Below are 22,949 nucleotides of genomic sequence, written 5' to 3'. Positions count from 1 at the left end.
GATGGTAGAGGCTGCTGTGTAAAGAGTCCATCAGTATTAACTCATCCATTCACACACATTCACACGGTGATGGTAGAGGCCGCTGTGTAAAGAGTCCGTCAGTATTAACTCATCCATTCACACACATTCACACACTGATGGTAGAGGCCGCTGAGTAAAGAGTCCATCAGTATTAACTCATCCATTCACACACATTCACAAGCTGATGGTAGAGGCCGCTGAGTACAGAGTCCGTCAGTATTAACTCATCCATTCACACACATTCACACGCTGATGGTAGAGGCCGCTGTGTTTAGAGTCCGTCAGTATTAACTCCATCCATTCACACACATTCACACAAATTCACACTCTGATGGTAGAGGCCGCTGTGTAAAGAGTCCATCAGTATTAACTCATCCATTCACACACATTCACACGCTGATGGTAGAGGCTGCTGTGTAAAGAGTCCATCAGTATTAACTCATCCATTCACACACATTCACACACATTCACACACATTCACAAGCTGATGGTAGAGGCCGCTGAGTAAAGAGTCCGTCAGTATTAACTCATCCATTCACACACATTCACACACATTCACACGCTGATGGTAGAGGCCGCTGTGTAAAGAGTCTGTCAGTATTAACTCATCCATTCACACACATTCACACGCTGATGGTAGAGGCCGCTGTGTAAAGAGTCCATCAGTATTAACTCATCCATTCATACACATTCACACACTGATGGTAGAGGCCGCTGTGTTTAGAGTCCGTCAGTATTAACTCATCCTTCACACACATTCACACGCTGATGGTAGAGGCTGCTGTGTAAAGAGTCCGTCAGTATTAACTCATACATTCACACACAATCACACGCTGATGGTAGAGGCCGCTGTGTAAAGAGCCGGTCAGTATTAACTCATCCATTCACACACATTCACACGCTGATGGTAGAGGCCGCTGTGTGAAGAGTCCGTCAGTATTAACTCATCCATTCACACACATTCACACGCTGATGGTAGAGGCCGCTGAGTAAAGAGTCCGTCAGTATTAACTCATCCATTCACACACATTCACACACATTCACACGCTGATGGTAGAGGCCGCTGTTTAAAGAGTCCGTCAGTATCAACTCATCCATTCACACACATTCACACACTGATGGTAGAGGCCACTGTGTAAAGAGTCCGTCAGTATTAACTCATCCATTCACACACTGATGGTAGAGGCCGCTGTGTAAAGAGTCCATCAGCATTAACTCATCCATTCATACACATTCACACACTGATGGTAGAGGCTGCTGTGTAAAGAGTCCATCAGTATTAACTCATCCATTCATAAACATTCACACAGACGTGGTTACAGGAGCTGGGGATCAAACTCCCGACCTTCTGTTTGAGAGACGACCAAGTCTACCGCTGGTCCACAGCCGCTCTGAACATTGCAAGTTAGTTCATTGTTTACCATTTAAAGTCCTAACAAAGGAAAATATTCTACATTGACATGAAAAGAAAACTACCAGCAGCCTGTCGTAACATGTGGTAAAGTTTATTTTTACACAGGTCCAGCCTCTGACAAGGCAATAGCCAATCACAGTTTAGGATTTTTGGATGGCACCAGACTTTGGGGGGGGGCCCATGCCACCCCTGGTCACTCTTCTGGACACGCCCCTGGCTCCTGCCCATTTATCTGTTGTGAGAGACGTTAGAAAGCTGCCTGGCTCATCTGTTCGGGTCACATGCTGTACATTCGCTGAGCTTTTTCACTCCTGTACTCGAAGCTGAATCTCTAAACCTCTCTGGTATAAATGGAGACAAGTTTGTAAAAGTGGCTAATATTGGGGTTTTAGACCATAATACATTGAACAGAAAATCTATGATGGTGAGACATATCGATTCAATGTTATTAGTCAGCGGTTCAATGCTGATGGAGGGCTGCTGTCATGATCATGAAGTGTTTCGAAGATCTGCTTTCCGAGTGTGGAAGGTTTGTGTTGTTGAGTTGTAGGTTTGGCTGCTCTTTTAAAGTGGATGGCTCTGGAGCCTCAAAGACAGAAGAGTGGAGCCTTAAAGCACTGGATGAGAAACACGTAGTGTCCTCTAAGTGTTTGTTAGGGTGGGGTTTAACCCATGTAACACTTCTTAACAGCTGTCTGTGATATTTCTGTAACTAGACAAAAACACTTTTTAGAATATTGATGTACCATTTCTGTGAAGGAGGGAAGTCTCTTCAGTTTCTTGTTGCCAAAGAGATCTTGTGCTGTGGTCCAGCAGGGGCAACAGGAAGCTGTCTTTACCCCAACATGCAGAAGGAGAGAATATAAAAGAACAGCTGTGACCTGCTGGAGAGGTTTTCACTGACCTGGTCACATCAGTACTTTCTGTACATTCTATCAAATCTAAATAAAGTCCGTTTTACACATCTGACATGTTTTGTATTGTTTGTTAATGATCTTTTAACAGAGAGGATTCTGCATTCACACGAGGAGAGAACAGACTACTACTGCTTTCGATAATCTCTAGAACAACACCGAACACACAAGAGTAATCAGTCTCACGGTAAGGCTTATAATGACACCAGAATAACCAGTTAGTCCTTACTGGGCAGACCCAACATTGGACCACTGACGAGATTCCCCATCAAATAAAGAACATCTCTATTTTTATTCTGTTTAGTTTTAAAATTTATTCAGTGATTTTTCTTTAAGTATAGAAAACACTCCTCCAAATGTAGACAGAGAAGTCATAATGAATAAATGGCTTCGTAAATATCTGTATTTTCAAACTGTTAATTGTGCAAGAAATATATTTTGTCAGTGTGTCGAATTGAGTTTGTAAACGGTCACCATGTTTGCCTACATCCAGCTTCCTCCAGCATAATTTGCTATCCTTTCTGACCGTCGATCCCCTGCACACGTTATGTAATTATAACCAACAAGCTGCAGCCTTTCGTTTCTCTTTAAATACTCAAACTGTGAGGGTCAAAGTTCAAGCCACCATGCTCTGTTAAAGTATTCATATGTACACACTGGGTAAGGCCAGTTCCTTCCATACTTTAGTAAAAACATTGACAGGAAGTGATTGGTGCTGTCACAGTGAAGTGTGTCGTCCCTCGTCTCTTTGTTGTCCCTTTGGGGAAATGTGTCTAATCTGAGGCCAGCATTACAGCAGACACACATACAGAGAGCTGGGTTAATACTTGATTCTTTATTCTCAAAGTTGAATTCAAAGACATTGTTCTGCATAAAATCACATAAAGACACAGACTGTAAGTCATCATCACTATATCACACGAATCATCATGTATCACTAAGAGTTACGCTGATGAAGGTTTTTAATATTTAAAGACGCAAAGCTGGAAAACTTTGCTCTCACACCCGCCCGTCTGCTGAACCTTTAAAGTCTGTGATTCACAGCATACAATACTATGAGGCATCGTATTTAAATCATCATAGAGTGATGACATAAAGACGGTTTGAAGAGAGAGGAGAGGGATCAGCTGATGACTTGGAGAGGGATCAGCTGATGATGTGGAGAGGGATCAGCTGATGACTTGGAGAGGGATCAGCTGATGACGTGGAGAGGGATCAGCTGATGACGTGGAGAGGGATCAGCTGATGACTTGGAGAGGGATCAGCCGATGATGTGGATCGGCTGATGATGTGGATCAGCTGATGACTTGGAGAGGGATCAGCTGATGACGTGGAGAGGGATCAGCTGATGACTTGGAGAGGGATCAGCTGATGACGTGGAGAGGGATCAGCTGATGACTTGGAGAGGGATCAGCTGATGACTTGGAGAGGGATCAGCTGATGATGTGGATCAGCTGATGACTTGGAGAGGGATCAGCTGATGACTTGGAGAGGGATCAGCTGATGACGTGGAGAGGGATCAGCTGATGACTTGGAGAGGGATCAGCTGATGACTTGGAGAGGGATCAGCTGATGATGTGGATCAGCTGATGACGTGGAGAGGGATCAGCTGATGACTTGGAGAGGGATCAGCTGATGATGTGGAGAGGGATCAGCTGATGATGTGGATCAGCTGATGACGTGGAGAGGGCTCAGCTGATGATGTGGATCAGCTGATGACTTGGAGAGGGATCAGCTGATGATGTGGAGAGGGATCAGCTGATGATGTGGAGAGGGATCAGCTGATGATGTGGATCAGCTGATGACGTGGAGAGGGATCAGCTGATGATGTGGCTCAGCTGATGATGTGGAGAGGGATCAGCTGATGATGTGGATCAGCTGATGATGTGGAGAGGGATCACTTAAAAAAGGTATTTTTCTTTATAATTTTGAATACAACATTTATAACATGAGACCAGTTTCAGCCCAGTTTACCCATTACAAACCTTCATCAGTGTAACCCCGGTCGCTTGAGTCCTCAGTTATATCCAACATGACAGAAGACAACATGCAAGCACAAAGTGTTTTTCTTGTTGATTCAATTATTGAAGAATTCTCTGTTGCTTTAAGAAGATGTTATGAACTGCTTGAACACGACATTAATCAAACGTCAAATCAATCCAATCGATACAGTAATCATGACTGCACGAACAGCTGCAGTGCTGTCTGAATACAAAAGATTTCCTGTGATTATACAGTTACAGTAGATGATACAGGAGATCGAGTACTATTGTGCTTCTCGTGTGATCACTAATTATCCCACAGATACTGTTGATTCTTCTGCCTAGTCTATCTTTAGGACATCTTCTCTCCATCATCAGCTGACTGTTAGTCCTTTCGATGCACCTGACGTCTGGATGTATGTAACAGTGTTTGACTCAGCAGCTCCAACACCAGTTGGTATGCTAGGCTGGCCTGTGAGAGGGCAGTATTACAGGTGAGACTGAAAGGTGAAATACCTGATGAGATGTTTAGCTTACTGCCCCTAAAGCCTTTTTGTTGACAAAGTAAACTGTGTTTTAAAAGCATAGAGGTGTTTTTAGACAACTAATCAGACCGGATACAGATCCTGTCAGTCCACATCAGGAGCCCCTTAGGGGGCAGTCTTTGGGTAGAGATCAGATGGAAGTCGCTTTGAATTTGAACAAATAGTCTCAATGAGCCACAGAGGTGAACATCAACGTCATATCACAAGATTCTGAAGGGTCAAACATATGAACTGATGTCCATCACTATTACCCAGAACTGTGAGCACATGCCTGAAAATGCACTCAGTGAAAAGAATCCAGAGAAATGCCAGATTTGTACATTTTTCCGGCTTTCAACATGCTTTCCATGCTTGAAGATCAGAATCACATCTAGCTTTTATTTATATCAGATTATCTCTCCACTAAAACAGGAATTTGGTTCTTATCATATAGTTGCTCATTAATGTAGAAGTTGAATCAAAGCTTTAAAGCTGAGGTGAGATCTGCCCACAGCTTGTTTGAACAGAGGGGGAACTCAGTAGACCCTTCCAGGGGTGCTCAATGCCTTCTCAAGGGAGTCATACTGAGCTTCATCGAGCAGGGTGTCCTTCACCTCCTCAACCTCCTCATCATCCGAAAGGGGCGGATTGGGTGGTGCCTCCACGGCAGGCATGTTGGGTGGATCATTGCTAGGACAAAGAAGGAAAAAGAGATGTATAGATTATTTTGATTGATTGATTTTGATAACAATATAACAGCCGTCATGAATAACATCATGCAAAAGGTTTAAAAAAAAAGCCCAGGATGAAGCATTTCTTTTTCAGCAACAGAAAATGACATAAATGTCTGAGGAAACATGCAGAAGATAAACAGAGAAGGAGATGAGCACCATGCTGAAACATGCAACACAGATCTTAGATATGAACAGAGATGATGCAGCCACATCACCCAGGACACTCCACGACACCCAAGGCTTACACGACAATGAAGCAACTTTTCAACCAAAATGAAGAACTGAAAGAAGATGGCGTGGCAGGAAGACCCTGAAGAGCCACACTCAGTCACTTACGATGTCGTTTGGTCACTCAAAATCGGGCGTAATCAGGCCCTGTGCTGAAAGGCAGAGACATCCACCAGGTCAGCAGTCAGCAGCTTCTTATACATCAAATGACATGTTATATACCAATATTACACAGAGCAAAGCTTCATTATTACTATCTACAACTTTTTAGTTACAGTATGTGTATATCATTAGTTCAAAAACATCAGCATTTAACATTTACTAAGACCATGACTGAGACAGCTGAGTCTGCATTGAAACAGAGACATCACTGTTGTCCTCTAATCGCTCGACTTTCAAATCTGTATTTTCACCATAAGAACCAGAGTTGGTGAGTAAATGTGTGTTTGCTGAAATACATGACCTAAATATTGTCCATTTTGTTCTGAGCATTGCTAGGAAAGTTAAAATGCGTTATTGAAACAGTAATTCCCAGGCAAACTAAGAGACTGCCTAGCTTAAATACAGTATGCTGCTCTCCATGGGCGTTAAAGTGCAACACAAATATATTGATAAAAACCCAAACAGATCAAGGTGGTAAAAACTCAGTCTGTTTGTGTTACATGTACATTTTGATACCAAAAAATCAAAAATACAACAGACATAAAAATGACGACGTGGTGATCTAAGAACCCAGACAGACACTCGCAGTATTAAGTGAGTATGATGTGATCTGGACAAACACACAGTTCAGTTGGAAAAGGGTACCTTTACAAGCAGCAGCAGGAGGAGGAGCAGGAGCAGCAGGAGCAGGCCAGTGGGTGCTTTGCAGTGGTTGCTTTGCAGTGGTTGCTTTACAGTGGGTGCATGGGAGTGGGTGCTTGGTAGTGGTTGCTTTGCAGTGGGTGCTTGGCAGTGGGTGCATGGGAGTGGGTGCTTGGCAGTGGTTGCTTTGCAGTGGGTGCTTGGCAGTGGGTGCTTGGTAGTGGGTGCTTGGCAGTGGGTGATTGGCAGTGGGTGCTTAGCAGTGGGTGCATGGCAGTGGTTGCTTAGCAGTGGGTGCTTGGCAGTGGGTGCTTGGCAGTGGGTGCTTGGCAGTGGGTGCTTGGCAGTGGGTGCTTAGCAGTGGGTGCTTGGCAGTGGGTGCTTGGCAGGGGTTGCTTAGCAGTGGGTGCTTGGCAGTGGGTGCTTGGCGGTGGGTGCTTAGCAGTGGGTGCTTGGCAGTGGGTGCTTTGCAGTGGGTGCATGGAATTGAGTGCATGGCAGTGGGTGATTGGCAGTGGGTGCATGGCAGTGGTTGCTTTGCAGTGGGTGCTTGGCAGTGGGTGTTTGTTAGTGGGTGCTTTGCAGTGGGTGCTTGGCAGTGGGTGTTTGTTAGTGGGTGCTTGGCAGTGGGTGCTTGGCAGTGGTTGTTTGGCAGTGGGTGCTTTGCAGTGGGTGCATGGAATTGAGTGCATGGCAGTGGTTGCTTAGCAGTGGGTGCTTGGTAGTGGGTGCTTGACAGTGGGTGCTTGGCAGTGGTTGTTTGGCAGTGGGTGCTTTGCAGTGGGTGCATGGAATTGAGTGCATGGCAGTGGGTGCATGGCAGTGGTTGCTTGGCAGTGGGTGCTTTGCAGTGTGTGCTTGGCAGTGGTTGCTTGGCAGTGGGTGCTTAGCAGTGGGTGCTTTGCAGTGGGTGCTTGGCAGTGGGTGCTTGACAGTGGGTGCTTGGCAGTGGTTGTTTGGCAGTGGGTGCTTTGCAGTGGGTGCATGGAATTGAGTGCATGGCAGTGGGTGCATGGCAGTGGGTGCTTTGCAGTGTGTGCTTGGCAGTGGTTGCTTGGCAGTGGGTGCTTGGCAGTGGGTGCATGGCAGTGGTTGCTTAGCAGTGGGTGCTTGGCAGTGGTTGCTTGGCAGTGGGTGCATGGCAGTGGTTGCTTAGCAGTGGGTGCTTGGCAGTGGTTGCTTGGCAGTGGGTGCTTGGCAGTGGGTGGTTAGAGATGGTAGGATGCAGTTTAACTACTGTGCACTAAACAAACTCACAATGTACATGCAACAAGGCCGAGCAGGTTATGATGACTTAGTTGAAGAAATGTTGTGATGAGAAGTAATGCAAAATAGGCAGAAAGAGCGACCTGTTATTGCTGGTCAATGCTGTTTAATGCCAGTTATTGCTGGTCAATGCTGTTTAATACTGGTCAATGCTGTTTAATACTGGTCAATGGTGGTTAATGCCAGTTATTTTTCACTTTAAGGTGAAGCTTTAAATAATTTTGTTGTGCAATTGTATAATGACAATAAAGGCATTCTATTCTATGAATGCTAATAAATGCTGGTAAATGCTGGTTAATGCCAGTTATTGTTGGTTAATGCCGACTGAATGTCGGGTGTTTATGCTGGGAAAAGCTGGGTAATGCCGGTGGCTAATGCTGGTTATTGCATTAAAGCAAAAGGGAGGCCACCAGCTTGTTAATCGATGACAGCAGAAAGTGGCTCTACTGTTGTGATCTGGTGAAAAGTCTGATATAAATAAAAGTGAATTCAAAATAAGAAAAAACAACAAAAAGATGAAGTCCTTTCTATCGTTTCCAGTAAGAAACAAACTAAGGTTTCCTTTTGAATACATTTATTTTTAACTGTTTAAAGTAGAAATTTGCCATTTTAGGCCCTCAGTGTTACGCCTCTTGGTGCCCTAAGGATGCATGCCAATAAAATCTTGGTACAATATCTTCAACAACAAAATCCTTCAAAATAAAGCGCCTTAGTAGATGCAGTAGAAGATCTGGCCACAATACTCTGCAGTCATACCTTGGACTGATTTTAGTAGAGAAAGAAGAAACACTGGCAGCTTCCAGTCGTTTGCACTCGACTTTTTTCTCTAAATCCGTCAAAACACAGATGGAAACCAGGGGGTTGGCAAAGCTCAGGGGGGAGGCGAGTCAAAGACAGATGAAGACGGGAGAAGAAAGAGGAGAGCAAAGACACAGTAGACTTCTGCACACACGATAACATTAGTATATTGCAAGAAGTCCATCTTGGTAAAATCCTTCAGTTAAGTCTTGAAGCGACTTTCCAATGAGTCTTCAAAAACAAGTGAACTAATTTTCACTGGTCTGAAGTAGAAATATAAAAGTGAAATAGACTTTAGACTTCAGGGTGAAGAAGAACTTGGATGAGATTTTTAACCTCATCAGATTAAGAAGCAGAAATGAAGTGTGAGGACATGATAACAGGGGGACAGAGGTTAGTAAAGACAGGCATCTTTATTTAGCACGCATAGAATCAGACACACACTTCTTCAGTCTTTAAAACATGGAGCTTTTTACTCACTGTGGTTTTAAAATCAAGCCTTTCATTGCAAAGACAACAGTACAAGAAGACTGAATGAGGTCTCAACATCGAATCAACTCCTCTCCTGTCAAGGCTTCAGAGTCTCTGAGCCAATAATGTGATCTGTATGTGATGGATTAAGTGGGATGAGCCTGTTTCATTATCACAGACTTCTGATGCCTCCTTTAACTCTATGAATCATGGAGTTCATCCGCATTTAAACATATTGTTCAGCTAAATCACAAGAGGAGGCATTATAATATGTCTGCACTTATGACACCTATTTCAAAGTGCTTTCTAAAGGTTGTGCATTAAGCCGTTGTTTTTCCTTTCATACATGAACAACAGCTCTTCTGAGGCAACTCTGTATCATTTCATTAAACAATGAATCAGAAGATGATTTTTCCAATAATGCAGTTTGTAAAATGATGAAGAGAAAAGGCAAAATCAGCAGAGGGATGTTTTATTTAGATGAACTGTGTTGACCAATGGTTAATCACACCCAAAGATTTACAGTGTGACAAAAAAAGCAGCAAAGTCTCACTTTAAGAAGCTAGTGCAGCTAATATTTTGAATTTTGCTGCAAAACATGAAGAAATGTAATAACAGCACCATAAACCTGCGTGTCATAGAGGAACAGTCAACCTGCGTGTCATAGAGGAACAGTCGACCTCATTCAGCCTTGCTAAGATGTTCACACTGCAGTATAGAAACCCAAAGATCTGGTTTGTGAGCTCCATCAGGAGGTTGGAGCATGAAGGCTGATTCTTGAAGTACAGTACAGTTAGTGTAACAGGAGAGTCAGATAAAGAAGTACTACTTTCATAAGGTGCATCGTTTATACTGTAGGACAAACACATTTACAGTAAACATTGGTGTGACTTTGTCTCTGTGCCAGAACTGAAAACATTTACAGTAGCTGTTCACATCTCGTGATCCATTGGCTCTCATTCAGAGGAATACAAAACCTCACAGCATGAAAAGGTACAATTATTGTTAAATACTGAAAGACCCAGTAGAGTATTGATACCATCCTGATTACATATCCGTTACGTTGTCATTCTGATGGCGTGCATGTTTGTGAACATCTGGTCCAGTTGGTGGAGAAATATAATCCCCAGTGCTTTATAAAAGAACATGCATGAAAGACAAGCAGAGAAAATGTCTATCACATTTAACATTTATACGCAGATGGCACAGAGTCCGTGGTGTTGTGGTTTGGCTCAGCATGGCTCCGTAACAAGGCTTCAGCAGGGTCCGGTGTGGACACAGAAAAGGTTTCAGGAGGAAGGAGGGAGCTCGAAGAGGGAAGGGAGATATAGAGCAAGTCTCTTTCTTGCATTGATTGGCTCAGGGAGAGTTATTGCCGTTAGCAGCAGGTAAAGGGGAAGAGGAAGAGAGGGTAATGATGAGGAAAAGGTTCAGCCAAGAGGGCAGCGACGAGCCTGTCCCACAGCATCGTCTCGCTGAGTCTGTGCCTGTCTGATTGTCTGTCTGTCCTCACACTGTGGAAATCAATTTGCCCTCTGTGGAACTGTGAACAAAGAGAGGGAGAGGCTTCCAGGAGGGCTGGCTCAGGAGAAACAGCAGCAAACATAACCAGGACACACAGAGAGGCAGAACACACACCTGACCTCCAACATGAAGTCTAACAGAATCTGGTATTTATTAAAAAATGACTATTTGAACTTCTTTTGGGTCCAAATCATTAAAATTAACAGAACAATTTTTTGCTCCTGAAGATTGTCTCTGTAGCTGTGAAATGGGCCAATGAAAAGCTTAATGGGGTCTGCAGCTGATCAAAGCAGGTCCACTAAAAGTTGGCTCAGATGGTTATTCATAGAGTGTGTGTGTGTGGGCAGCTGGCTGAAACAATTTACTGGAGCAATTCTCAACTTTTTGAATTTGTTGATCATCTAAGAGATGTTTTAAAATACTGTATCACTCGATGATCGGATGGTTTCCTGAATGAACTCAATGAGAGGGCTCTGAGCTGATCAGGGATTGGGTGGGTGAGTGAAGTTAGCAGGTAGAAGCTGCAGGGTGCATGGAGGGCATGGTGAGAAGCTGCTAAGTCAAACCGTGGTTGCATTAATAAAAATGAATTAAAAATAAAATTTTAATTTACTTAAAACACAAAACACTATTAACCAATTCCATGCCTTTAAATTGAGTCTACTGTGTTTGTTTCTTTTTGGATTGTCCTCAAAGTTGAGATAGTCTTAGTCTTTACCAACATGCAGCAGAAACACTTCTTTAATACAGAACAGAACTCAAAGAAAACAACACAAACCAAAATGGACAAATGGGTTAGGTCAGGTCTCCTGCTCGTTGTATGTTTGTGGGTCAGGCCCAACCAATCCCCCTTCAGAACCTTCAGCACCCAGCTGAAAGTGCCCAATCCCTCACTGGCGTCCCACCCAAAAGCCCTTCCCAAGTATAGAAATTAATCTAATTCTAAAGACACATTTGATTTGATAGATAAGGAGCTTCAATGGACTCTAATTCACTGTTTCTTACCTTGTAGGGAAGCGTGGCTCGTATTCTTCAACTCCTTGCTGCAATCAAAAATTAAGTCAGATTAGATTTTGGTCACACAACTTATTGCAAACAAAAAGATAGACTTCTGAAACTACAATCGGCCTGCATCAAGTCCATCGACTAATGACTAAGTCTGAACCTCATCGACTAATGACCGAGTCTGTACCTCATCGACTAATGACCGAGTCTGAACCTCATCGACTAATGACTGAGTCTGAACCTCATCGACTAATGACTGAGTCTGAACCTCATCGACTAATGACTGAGTCTGAACCTCATCGACTAATGACTGAGTCTGTACCTCATCGACTAATGACTGAGTCTAATTGAGTCTCAGGAAGGAGCTGGATATCATCAGGATAAGATCTCAGCCACTCTTTTAGTCTTGACTGTTTTCCTGCAAAAAACTAAACTTTGCTGAGACGTGATTGGTCAGACACAAACAATGGTCCCTGGCCAATTAATTCTTCATCAAGATAAAGATATCTGTTTATAATATAAATCACATAAATTTGAGAACCGCACCAACTACAGCAGCCAGCAGATGGCAGCAAAGACATGTTGCAGAAGAGATACTGCAGCATCTTAGGACCACACATCAGCTATTAGTGAGTGTTGACTGTAAACTGTTCGACACAATGCTTTCAAAAACAGACCCCAGTTTATTTGGTGAGATCTGAAAAATAAGCCCTGATTTTAAAAGAAAGATTAAAAGCATGTTTAAAAAACAGATGAGGTCTAAATAGATGTAATATCAACATGACCTCTGAAATTATTTGAATCCAGCTCATTGATTGGTCTGCAAAGACCATGAAACCTAAAATAACACGTCTGCTGACCTACATCTCATCACATCAACGGTTATGAAAGGGTTAAAGCATTTCAAGTCTTTCAAACACACGACCCTGATGACATAACCCAGCTCTCCATAAATGTCATCAGGAAATGTTTCCATCACTGAAAGAAGTTTCAGCTGTTATATGAGTGCCGAGCAATTAGGCATCGCCCACATGTCATGTTCCAGGTGAGGCGTAGGCAGAGAGCTGCGCTGATACAGGACACTTCACTGTTGCATAAGTCTACTTCTGTCTTTGACTCTGGAAATATGAACCCCCCTCCCTCCTCCTTATTCAGTCAGCTGGGCAAACACTCACTCTGTTATCAATCTCAGACACTTTCCTCTGAGAGCGAGACAGCCGGCTGCAGACGGAGGCTCCTCCGGTCTGAGCTGTGACCCATCTCACTCTCATCCTTCAGTAAACACGACAAGTGAAGCGAAGGAGGACTTATACTGCGCTTACATAAGCTCGTGTAGCAGAGCGTTGTGTGCCAGTTTTGGGACAGCAGAGCAGGTAAAGGAAGAGGCAGCCTGTTGAACTCTTCACTTTATCTCAGGTCAGCAGCACGCAGGGAGAAGCAGACGAGCGCAGTTCTTTGCCAGCTCACGTGAGCTGTGATAACTTGTGTGTGGATTGATGTGTTTTATGTGCATGTTTTGAAAGCCCCCCACCTGTGAGAAGCCTGGCACCGCCACGCTGTAGGGGCGTTGTTGTCTGCCATGCAGCGCAGCAGCGCTCTGTGCCATCATGCGGGAGTGGAGGCCGTAGTCAGAGACAGACAGAGACATGTCTTCTCTCTCCAGAAGATTTCCTGTGCTGCTGCTCTTCCCGTGCTGGAGGCTGAAAACACAGAATATGTAGATATGGTAAACATGTTGTCCCCGAGTGGCAGCTCCTCCCTTTCACTTATCTGCTGCAAAAACATTATCGTGTTGAAGTTTACAAGGAGAGTCTGCAGGGCAGCTGATCTCCGGCAGGTTACTGTGAACATCGAAATCAATTCAAGTTAGATAGTAGAGCAGTGAGACAGGTCGAGCAGTGAGACAGGTCAAGTAATGAGACAGGTCGAGCAGTGAGACAGGTCAAGCAATGAGACAGGTCAAGCAGTGAGACAGGGGTCAAAGTGGGTCGGGGGTTAGGGTAGTTTGGGTCTGTGGGGGGTAGGGTAGTTTGGTGCTGTGGGGGGTAGGGTAGTTTGGGTCTGTGGGTTAGGGTAGTTTGGGTCTGTGGGGGGTAGGGTAGTTTGGGTCGGGGGGTTAGGGTAGTTTGGGTCTGTGGGGGTAGGGTAGTTTGGGTCTGTGGGTTAGGGTAGTTTGGGTCTGTGGGGGTAGGGTAGTTTGGTGCTGTGGGGGTAGGGTAGTTTGGGTCTGTGGGTTAGGGTAGTTTGGGTCTGTGGGTTAGGGTAGTTTGGGTCTGTGGGGGTAGGGTAGTTTGGTGCTGTGGGGGTAGGGCAGTTTGGGTCTGTGGGTTAGGGTAATTTGGGTCTGTGGGGGTAGGGTAGTTTGGGTCTGTGGGGGTAGGGTAATTTGGGTCTGTGGGGGTAGGGTAGTTTGGGTCTGTGGGTTAGGGTAGTCCAGGTCTGTGGGGGTAGGGTAGTTTGGGTCTATGGGTTAGGGTAGTCTGGGTCTGTGGGGGTAGGGTAGTTTGGTGCTGTGGGGGTAGGGTAGTTTGGGTCTGTGGGGGTAGGGTAGTTTGGGTCGGGGGGTTAGAGTAGTTTGGGTCTGTGGGGGTAGGGTAGTTTGGGTCGGGGGGTTAGAGTAGTTTGGGTCTGTGGGGGTAGGGTAGTTTGGATCTGTGTGTTAGGGTAGTTTGGGTCTGTGGGTTAGGGTAGTTTGGGTCGGGGGGGTAGAGTAGTTTGGGCCGGAGGGGTAGGGTAGTTTGGTGCTGTGAATGTCCTCAGACTTACTTGTGTACTCGAAGTTGCCTCATGGAATGTGGGTCATTTTCAGGGATCACTCTGGTGTAGGAGAAGGGGAACCAGCCACGCCTAAAAGACACGGGGGGCGCCACAAATCAGCTGGATCCAATTACACATCTTTAACTGGAGATTTGATTAAATCATAAAACTCAGACTGATATAATCTCAGAGTTTAACTCAAACCTGATCTAACCTCTGAGTTTAACTCAAACCTGATCTAATCTGAGTTTAACTCAAACTTGATCTAATCTGAGTTTAACTCAAACCTGATCTAACCTCCGAGTTTAACTCAAACCTGATCTAACCTCCGAGTTTAACTCAAACCTGATCTAATCTGAGTTTAACTCAAACCTGGTCTAACCTCCGAGTTTAACTCAAACCTGATCTAATCTGAGTTTAACTCAAACCTGATCTAACCTGAGTTTAACTCAAACCTGATCTAATCTGAGTTTAACTCAAACCTGATCTAATCTCTGAGTTTAACTCAAACCTGATCTAATCTGAGTTTAACTCAAACCTGATCTAATCTGAGTTTAACTCAAACCTGATCTAATCTGAGTTTAACTCAAACCTGATCTAATCTCTGAGTTTAACTCAAACCTGATCTAATCTGAGTTTAACTCAAACCTGATAGAACCTCTGATCTAATCTGAGTATAACTCAAACCTGATCTAATCTGAGTTTAACTCTGCAAACTCACATCCTGTTCTTCTCATTCTCTCCATAGTGCCAGCCATCTCGGGCCTCTGGGACCAGCAGGGTTATCACGTCGCCTTCAGCGAAGCTCAGCAGAGTGCTGTTGTCACCAGCAGCGTGCGAGAAGATGGCCTGAACTCGAGTTCTCCCGTTTCTCTCCAGTCCTGCTGCCATGGAGCTGGACCGGGGCAGAGTCCGGGTCTCCACTGTTAGAGATCAGAGGAGGAGGGCGTCACCAACAGGAGGCACACAAGCTCTCTTTCAAAAGTGAGCAAGACACCATGTTTTAGAGAAACCTGTCCTCTATCTATGTTTACTCCAGATGTATTCCCACCTGTTCAGTTTCTCATTAAACCTGATACTTCACTCGCTCTTCTTTGAGGTTTCATCTTAAAATAATCCTCTGCAGAATAACTGGAAATTTAATGAAGTACTTCTGCTGTAACTCTCAAACAAACATCCTGACAAATGAAAGCAACACAAACAAACAACGCAGAGCAACATTAACACTGCCCTTAATAACTCCATGTCCAGCTAGCTGCTGCTGTACAGGAAGTGTGCTGCTGGACAAGCAGAGCTACTGGCTGATGAAAACAAGAAGACTAAGATTATTCAAAATTCCTGGGATTATTGCTAATGCCTCCAGAACCCTCACAGGTACACGTCCCGGTTCAGTGGCGTCCTTACTCAGTGCTGTCTTGTTCTTGGCTGGGGCCACTTTGCGCACAGGCAGGGTGTTGGAGAAGACCTCTGCTCCGTGCCTCTGTGTTGAAGTTTTGCCCTGGGCCACCTTTGCCTCCATCCACTGCTGGTAGTCCTCTCCACCGTGGACGCCTGTGGTGCCGTTCATCAGAGGCATCCCTCCTTCCAGCCCCCCCATCAGCCTCTGCACAGACAAGGACATTTGCATAAAGGCAATTAAAACTCAAACTCTTCCTCTCCATTTACCTCCCAGAGATGTTATATAACATCCGGCAGCACATCAATAATAAGGCAGGAAGTGGATCTGGGGCAGGAAGTGCTGATTAATGAAAAGCCTACATTTGACTACATGCTGATTAGAAGATAAACATACAGAAGACTACTGGGAGACGGCAAACACTTTCAAAATGTGTTTAATCTGGGAACAAAGTCCGCCACTGAATCTGCTCCGTGCTTTTTAATGAGCAGCTCGAGCCAAACTGTTTAAATAAGACAAATCATCCAATCAAACGGCAGCGAAAACAGAAAGAGCTTCTGCTTATTCAAGTGCAGTAAAGAGACTAACCTGCTGTCCCAGGCCCCCACTGGCCCTCAGGGCTGCCAGTTCTGGAGGCACCGGTAGAGGTTTAGCCCCAGGGATGGGCTCAGAAATGGGCATGCCTGGATGATGAGCTCCTGGAGGCAAGGTACCAGCTGTAGAGCTCATCTGCTGGGCCAGGAACATGGCCCGATCGGGCAGCTTGTTAGGCTCAGTGCTGGCCTGCTGCCACACTGGGATCTTCTGGGATAAGAGCTCCTTCCCCTGTAGGGAGAAGAGAGGTTAAAAAGGACGATACAGGATGTTGAACTTTACATTCTGATCACAGCTACATTAAATCTGCAGTCAAACTATTTTCACCTTTTTGTCTCCCCCCATGCCTCCACCCAACCCTTATCCCAAACCTCCACCCGAACCTCCACCCACCACTAACTTTTGTTTTAATGTGCGTCATGAAACACGATCTGATGATTCATTTATTTGAATATATGATTAACTCTTACAATGTTTATTCCCCTACATAAAGATCATGAGGATTTATATGTGCAGAAACATTGAGTACTTAATTATCATGCTATGATCTGAAACGTGGAACACGTGTTCCCATCAAACTGAATGAAAAACATTCTTCTGAAATCTTTCGTCTTTGTTCCTGTGCACAATATTCCTCTATGGACGTCGTCAGCGCCGTTTCCTTTGATAACTAAATCATCTAACATTTAACTTCTCAGGAACTCCACAAAACAGCTGAAATGAAATCATGTCAGAATATGCTGAGAGAAATCTAGTTTGAAAGTTCGGAAATGATTTCAATAAGAGCTTTTTATACGTGTCCACTAAACCATATTTGACTACATCTGACCACAGGAGAAGTCCTTCTGGAGTTCCTGTGAGGCTGAAATCTCACCAGACTCAAAACGTACTTCTGAAAAAGACACTTTTTTTATACCAGTATTCTGCTTAAATATCCGTGGACGCTTTAAGGAGCTGCTGCTTTTCCCTGCAGACATCAACCCGTCTTGGAACAGAAGATGAAGTGGATGCAGAAGAGGGATGACAGGTGGGCTAAAGTGACAGGTATGAACCCTCTATGTGAACGCACTCATTTGAGAAGCTCTCAGCAGAGTTACATTTCCTGCTCTCATTATACAGCAGGGCAGTTACATAAAGACTCTCCTCATTTGCATTCCTCTTCAGTGCATAAATGAGAGAGTCCTGAATCCATGAATATTGGAGAGAGTGGAGGAGAATGTGCAGCTCAAACAGTTTTAACTGCACCAGGCATGTGTGGAGGATAAACACATTCCAAGGTCGTCTGGCCCTGCTGAGTGTTTGCGGGCGTCAGGGTGTGGGTGGGATGAGCCAATGAAATAACACAAACACAGATATGAAAGTACAGCAGAAACAAGGTGAGCTCCGTGTTACTTGGGACTCCAGCTCTCTTTTATCTCTAACTTTAAGACAATGATTCTGCTTCTTGAGGACAGGTAATGAACTGGGATGAATGGATAATCGCTCGTGTGATTCTCTGAGCGGGCAGCAGTCTTTCACAGCCAGAAGTGATGAGTCATCATGACCTCAGTTAGCCCTCACAAACAGCTTAGGTACAGCGTAGGTTGGTCACTGTGTTTACCAGGGTGATGATATAATCAACAAGCAGACGCTGTGTTATTTTTCTGTATTTCAGCCAACCTCAGAGAACAAATCTCAGAAACAGAGTTTGTTGGAGAGCGGTAAATAAAAACAGCTGGTGGAGCACATTGATCAGATCATCTTCAACGTTTTCCTCCAGTTTGGACCAAATCAGACTGACCTCATCAGACTGACCTGAACTTATCAGACTGACCTGAACACGTCAGACTGACCTGAACACATCAGAGTGACCTGTGACCTGAACACATCAGACTGTCCTGAACACATCAGACTGACCTGAACACATCAGACTGACCTGAACACTTCAGACTGACCTGAACACATCAGACTGACCTGAACACTTCAGACTGACCTGAACACATCAGAGTGACCTGAACACATCAGACTGACCTGAACACATCAGAGTGACCTGAACACATCAGACTGACCTGAACACATCAGAGTGACCTGAACACATCAGACTGACCTGAACACATCAGAGTGACCTGAACACTTCAGACTGACCTGAACACATCAGACTGACCTGAACACATCAGAGTGACCTGAACACATCAGACTGACCTGAACACATCAGAGTGACCTGAACACATCAGAGTGACCTGAACACATCAGAGTGACCTGAACACATCAGACTGACCTGAACACATCAGAGTGACCTGAACACATCAGAGTGACCTGAACACATCAGACTGACCTGAACACATCAGACTGACCTGTGACCTGAACACATTAGACTGTCGTGTGACCTGAACACATTAGACTGACCTGTGACCTGAACACATTAGACTGACCTGTGACCTGAACACATTAGACTGACCTGAACACATTAGACTGACCTGAACACACCAGACTGACCTGAACACATCAGACTGACCTAAACACATCAGACTGACCTGTGACCTGAACACATTAGACTGACCTGAACACATCAGACTGACCTGTGACCTGAACACATTAGACTGTCGTGTGACCTGAACACATCAGACTGACCTGTGACCTGAACACATCAGACTGACCTGTGACCTGAACACATCAGACTGACCTGTGACCTGAACACATTAGACTGACCTGAACACATCAGACTGACCTGTGACCTGAACACATTAGACTGACCTGTGACCTGAACACATCAGACTGACCTGAACACATTAGACTGACCTGAACACATCAGACTGACCTGTGACCTGAACACATTAGACTGACCTGAACACATCAGACTGACCTGTGACCTGAACACATCAGACTGACCTGAACACATCAGACTGACCTGTGACCTGAACACATTAGACTGACTTGAACACATCAGACTGACCTGTGACCTGAACACATTAGACTGACCTGAACACATCAGACTGACCTGAACACATCAGACTGACCTGAACACATCAGACTGACCTGTGACCTGAACACATTAGACTGACTTGAACACATCAGACTGACCTGTGACCTGAACACATTAGACTGACCTGAACACATCAGACTGACCTGAACACATCAGACTGACCTGAACACATCAGACTGACCTGTGAACTGAACACATCAGACTGACCTGAACACATTAGACTGACCTGTGACCTGAACACATTAGACTGACCTGAACACATCAGACTGACCTGAACACATCAGACTGACCTGTGACCTGAACACATTAGACTGACCTGAACACATCAGACTGACCTGTGACCTGAACACATTAGACTGACCTGTGACCTGAACACATCAGACTGACCTGAACACATTAGACTGACCTGTGACCTGAACACATTAGACTGACCTGAACACATCAGACTGACCTGAACACATCAGACTGACCTGTGACCTGAACACATTAGACTGACCTGAACACATCAGACTGACCTGAACACATCAGGGTGACCTGAACACATCCAGTCTATGAAGCAGATCTTTTGTTTGAGCAAAAAAAAGGATAAATAATGATAATATAAACAGACTGATTGACAGTTGCCTCTTTAATAAAATCTGTTTCATGGTCAGATCAACAGTTTAGAGCTTCCTCCCTCCGTCTGTCAATCACTCATTCAGACACGTCCCGCCCACATAGCCAATGTGCTCTGAGTGTTCTTACTGAAGGAGGTCACTCTCTCCCACTGCCTCCCCTCCTCACCCACTCACCCTCCTCCTCACCCACTCACCCTCCTCCTCACCCACTCTGGTGAAGTGGTGAGGAGGCCGTTTCCTCTTACTCACCTTGCCATGGTAGGTACTGCTGTTCCTCGCCACGGCACACTGACGGTCCACCAGGAAGCAGTACCTCCTCCTCTCCTCGGACAGAGCGTTCTTGTAGCCCTCAGCAATGTAGTTGTCCAACTCGCTCTGCTTGTTGCTGATGGCCTCCACATACTGAGGTGAAGAAGGACAAGGAAGAACATGGTGTCATCAGGACAGAATCTCTTTGGTTTGAGTGACGAAGTTCAAATGAGGAGACCACAAAGTCAACAAAATTAGCCTTTATAGCATCAAGAAGAGACTGTAGTTTGATGTGTCTTGACAATATGCCAACATTAACGTGGAACTGTTATCCAAAGAGCTAACAATGTTCTGCTGGGTCACCATCATAGGAGACAGCAGGGTGCTGGCCTGTTCCTCTTCTCCCCCAAAGAGAAGGCATGGATCAAACCCCCCACCCTTTCATTTATGGACAACCCTCTTCGAGACTTCATAACATGTTCTCCTGTAAAGTTATCCTCATTTCTCTGGATAAGGTACCAGAGAAACCAACCAATCTGCAGGTAACAGGGAGTATTTCATGGGTCTTAAAGAAAGGAGCCCCATACATCACAATCATGACATATAAAAAGCAGACAAATTGAGCTTTCAAATGCAGCTTTGAAAATCTAATTGCTGTGCGTTTGGGAAATGTCGCAGCACACCAGACCTGAAAACCATGAATTAGAACAAAAGCAGAGCAGGGACAGAGTGCAGTGTTTCCATTCAAAACCCATCCACTCTCTTCTTCTTAGTGACTCACTGGATGTCATCTCTCCACCACAAACAGTAAACCAATAATCCAGGTGAACCCAGCTTCATCCTCAGGTTCCCTTACATAACTGTAAAGATTCCCATCGGGTTGAATAATGTGACATGCTGTTCTGAAGTGCTAGACGGCACTGAGGTATGAGGTGTGAACGTCCGTGGCTGGGTTGTTTTATGAGAAAGTCACGGGCCTCTACAGCGTCATACTGTATGTGATGGCTCTGCTGAAGAGTCTCAGACTGATGGTGGCAAATTAATGATTTCAAATGAGGGAGAAATTAGATATCTAATCTGCTCTAATCACCTGCACATAGCAAACATCCTAAGACTTGCAAATTAAGTATTTAATGAAGCCTCTTCACACATTCATTAGTACAGACTTCTGTCTCAGGAACACATTTAACTAAACACATCAAATGAAATGTGTTCAAGGACCAACCTGAAATTATGTGACTGTAAAAACAGAGACAAGCTCACAAACACAACATCTGCCGTGAGGATGATCTATTATGTCATACTAGCCGATGCGTATGCTGGTGCTAATGGGAATCCTAATAAAGACTGAATGAATCCATCAATCAATCAATCAATCAATTTTTATTTGTATAGCGTCAACTCATAGCAAGTGTTATCTCAAGACACTTTACAAAAAGCAGGTAAAAGACCTTACTCATTGTTATGTTACAAAAAGCAGGTAAAAGACCTTACTCATTGTTATGTTACAAAAAGCAGGTAAAAGACCTTACTCATTGTTATATTACAAAAAGCAGGTAAAAGACCTTACTTATTGCTATGTTATAAAGAGCAGGTAAAAGACCTTACTCATTGTTATGTTACAAAAAGCAGGTAAAAGACCTTACTCTTTGTTATGTTACAAAAAGCAGGTAAAAGACCTTACTCATTGTTATGTTACAAAAAGCAGGTAAAAGACCTTACTTATTGTTATGTTACAAAAAGCAGGTAAAAGACCTTACTCATTGTTATGTTACAAAAAGCAGGTAAAAGACCTTACTTATTGCTATGTTACAAAGACCCGGCCTATCCATCATGAACACTTTAGCAAAGCAGCAAAAGTTACAGTGGTAAGAAAAAACTGTCTTATTAAAAGGCAGAAATCTTCGGCTGGATCCCCGGCTCATGACGAAACAGTCTTCACAGGCCTAGACTGCACCATTTGTCAACCAATCAACCAATCAATCCCTCATCTGTCAACATCTGGTTTTGTCACTGGACTACGAGTGTTCTAGTACTCCAGTCCAGGACTTGGACTCGAGGTTTGGTCACTGAACTACAACACTGGTATCCACAGCTCACAGAGATGGTTTCCAGTTTGCCCCCCCTCAGTCCTCCTGGATCCATGTAAATGTAGCACGTTTATTTCAACTCAAATCAGGATTATAGATTAGTGGTGTAAAATAATCCTGATTATGATTGTGACCATAACTGAGCAGCTCTCACCTGGAGTCAGGTGGATACCGCACATGTTCACAGGAAGTAAGCATAGCATGTATATATGTCCTGTTTGCATGTCTTCTAGCAGCAGATTTCTTTGGTTGTTTTTCTCAGTGAAGAGAAAAAGAAAACTCTGCAGGCCATGGTGCAGAGCGCCCTTGGATGTTAGTACATCAGCATCATCGGAAGCCACAAACGACTCTTTGCTAACCATCATGCTTCGGTCGTAAACATAGCCGAGATTTATCAGACTGTACTTTGTGCTCACACAGCAATCCGGGCTTTATGGCCCGAGGGACACTGTTGTTTAAGTATGACTTCCCATTGCCTATATTTTTAATATTATCATCAATCATGGGCAGGACGAGTGGATACTTTTATCTGTGGTGTTTCATTTTGTCTTGCTGCTCCATGAGGCTGTGTCATCACTAATTAAAGTTGGACTGTGCAG

The 22,949-nt window shown here is 44.4% G+C and overlaps 1 protein-coding gene across 3 annotated transcripts in view; it reads right to left on the bottom strand.

Moving 5' to 3' along the window:
- Positions 1-4,737: 4,737 nt before the first annotated feature.
- LOC132961633 (brain-specific angiogenesis inhibitor 1-associated protein 2-like) overlaps positions 4,738-22,949 on the bottom strand; it is a 40,807-nt gene continuing 22,595 nt past the window's right edge. Inside the window, exons 5-13 of one of the 3 annotated variants that reach the window (XM_061033366.1) lie at positions 20,261-20,413; positions 16,427-16,663; positions 15,847-16,045; positions 15,164-15,365; positions 14,452-14,532; positions 13,217-13,385; positions 11,686-11,723; positions 5,926-5,969; positions 5,451-5,545 (exon numbers count right to left, since the gene is read on the bottom strand). In XM_061033366.1, the coding sequence (XP_060889349.1) occupies positions 5,942-5,969; positions 11,686-11,723; positions 13,217-13,385; positions 14,452-14,532; positions 15,164-15,365; positions 15,847-16,045; positions 16,427-16,663; positions 20,261-20,413 (1,107 nt within the window). In that variant the 3' untranslated portion in view covers positions 5,451-5,545; positions 5,926-5,941. Of the gene's footprint in view, positions 5,546-5,925; positions 5,970-9,811; positions 10,700-11,685; positions 11,724-13,216; positions 13,386-14,451; positions 14,533-15,163; positions 15,366-15,846; positions 16,046-16,426; positions 16,664-20,260; positions 20,414-22,949 lie in introns of those variants that run through there. The other 2 variants (XM_061033364.1, XM_061033365.1) reach the window with 2 other exon arrangements.

The sequence above is a fragment of the Labrus mixtus genome, unplaced genomic scaffold (genome assembly GCF_963584025.1).
Source record: "Labrus mixtus unplaced genomic scaffold, fLabMix1.1 SCAFFOLD_87, whole genome shotgun sequence".
Taxonomy (NCBI): Eukaryota; Metazoa; Chordata; class Actinopteri; order Labriformes; family Labridae; genus Labrus; species Labrus mixtus.
The sequence above is the reverse complement of the archived record's forward strand: the minus strand, read 5'-3'. Positions and strand labels throughout refer to the sequence as shown.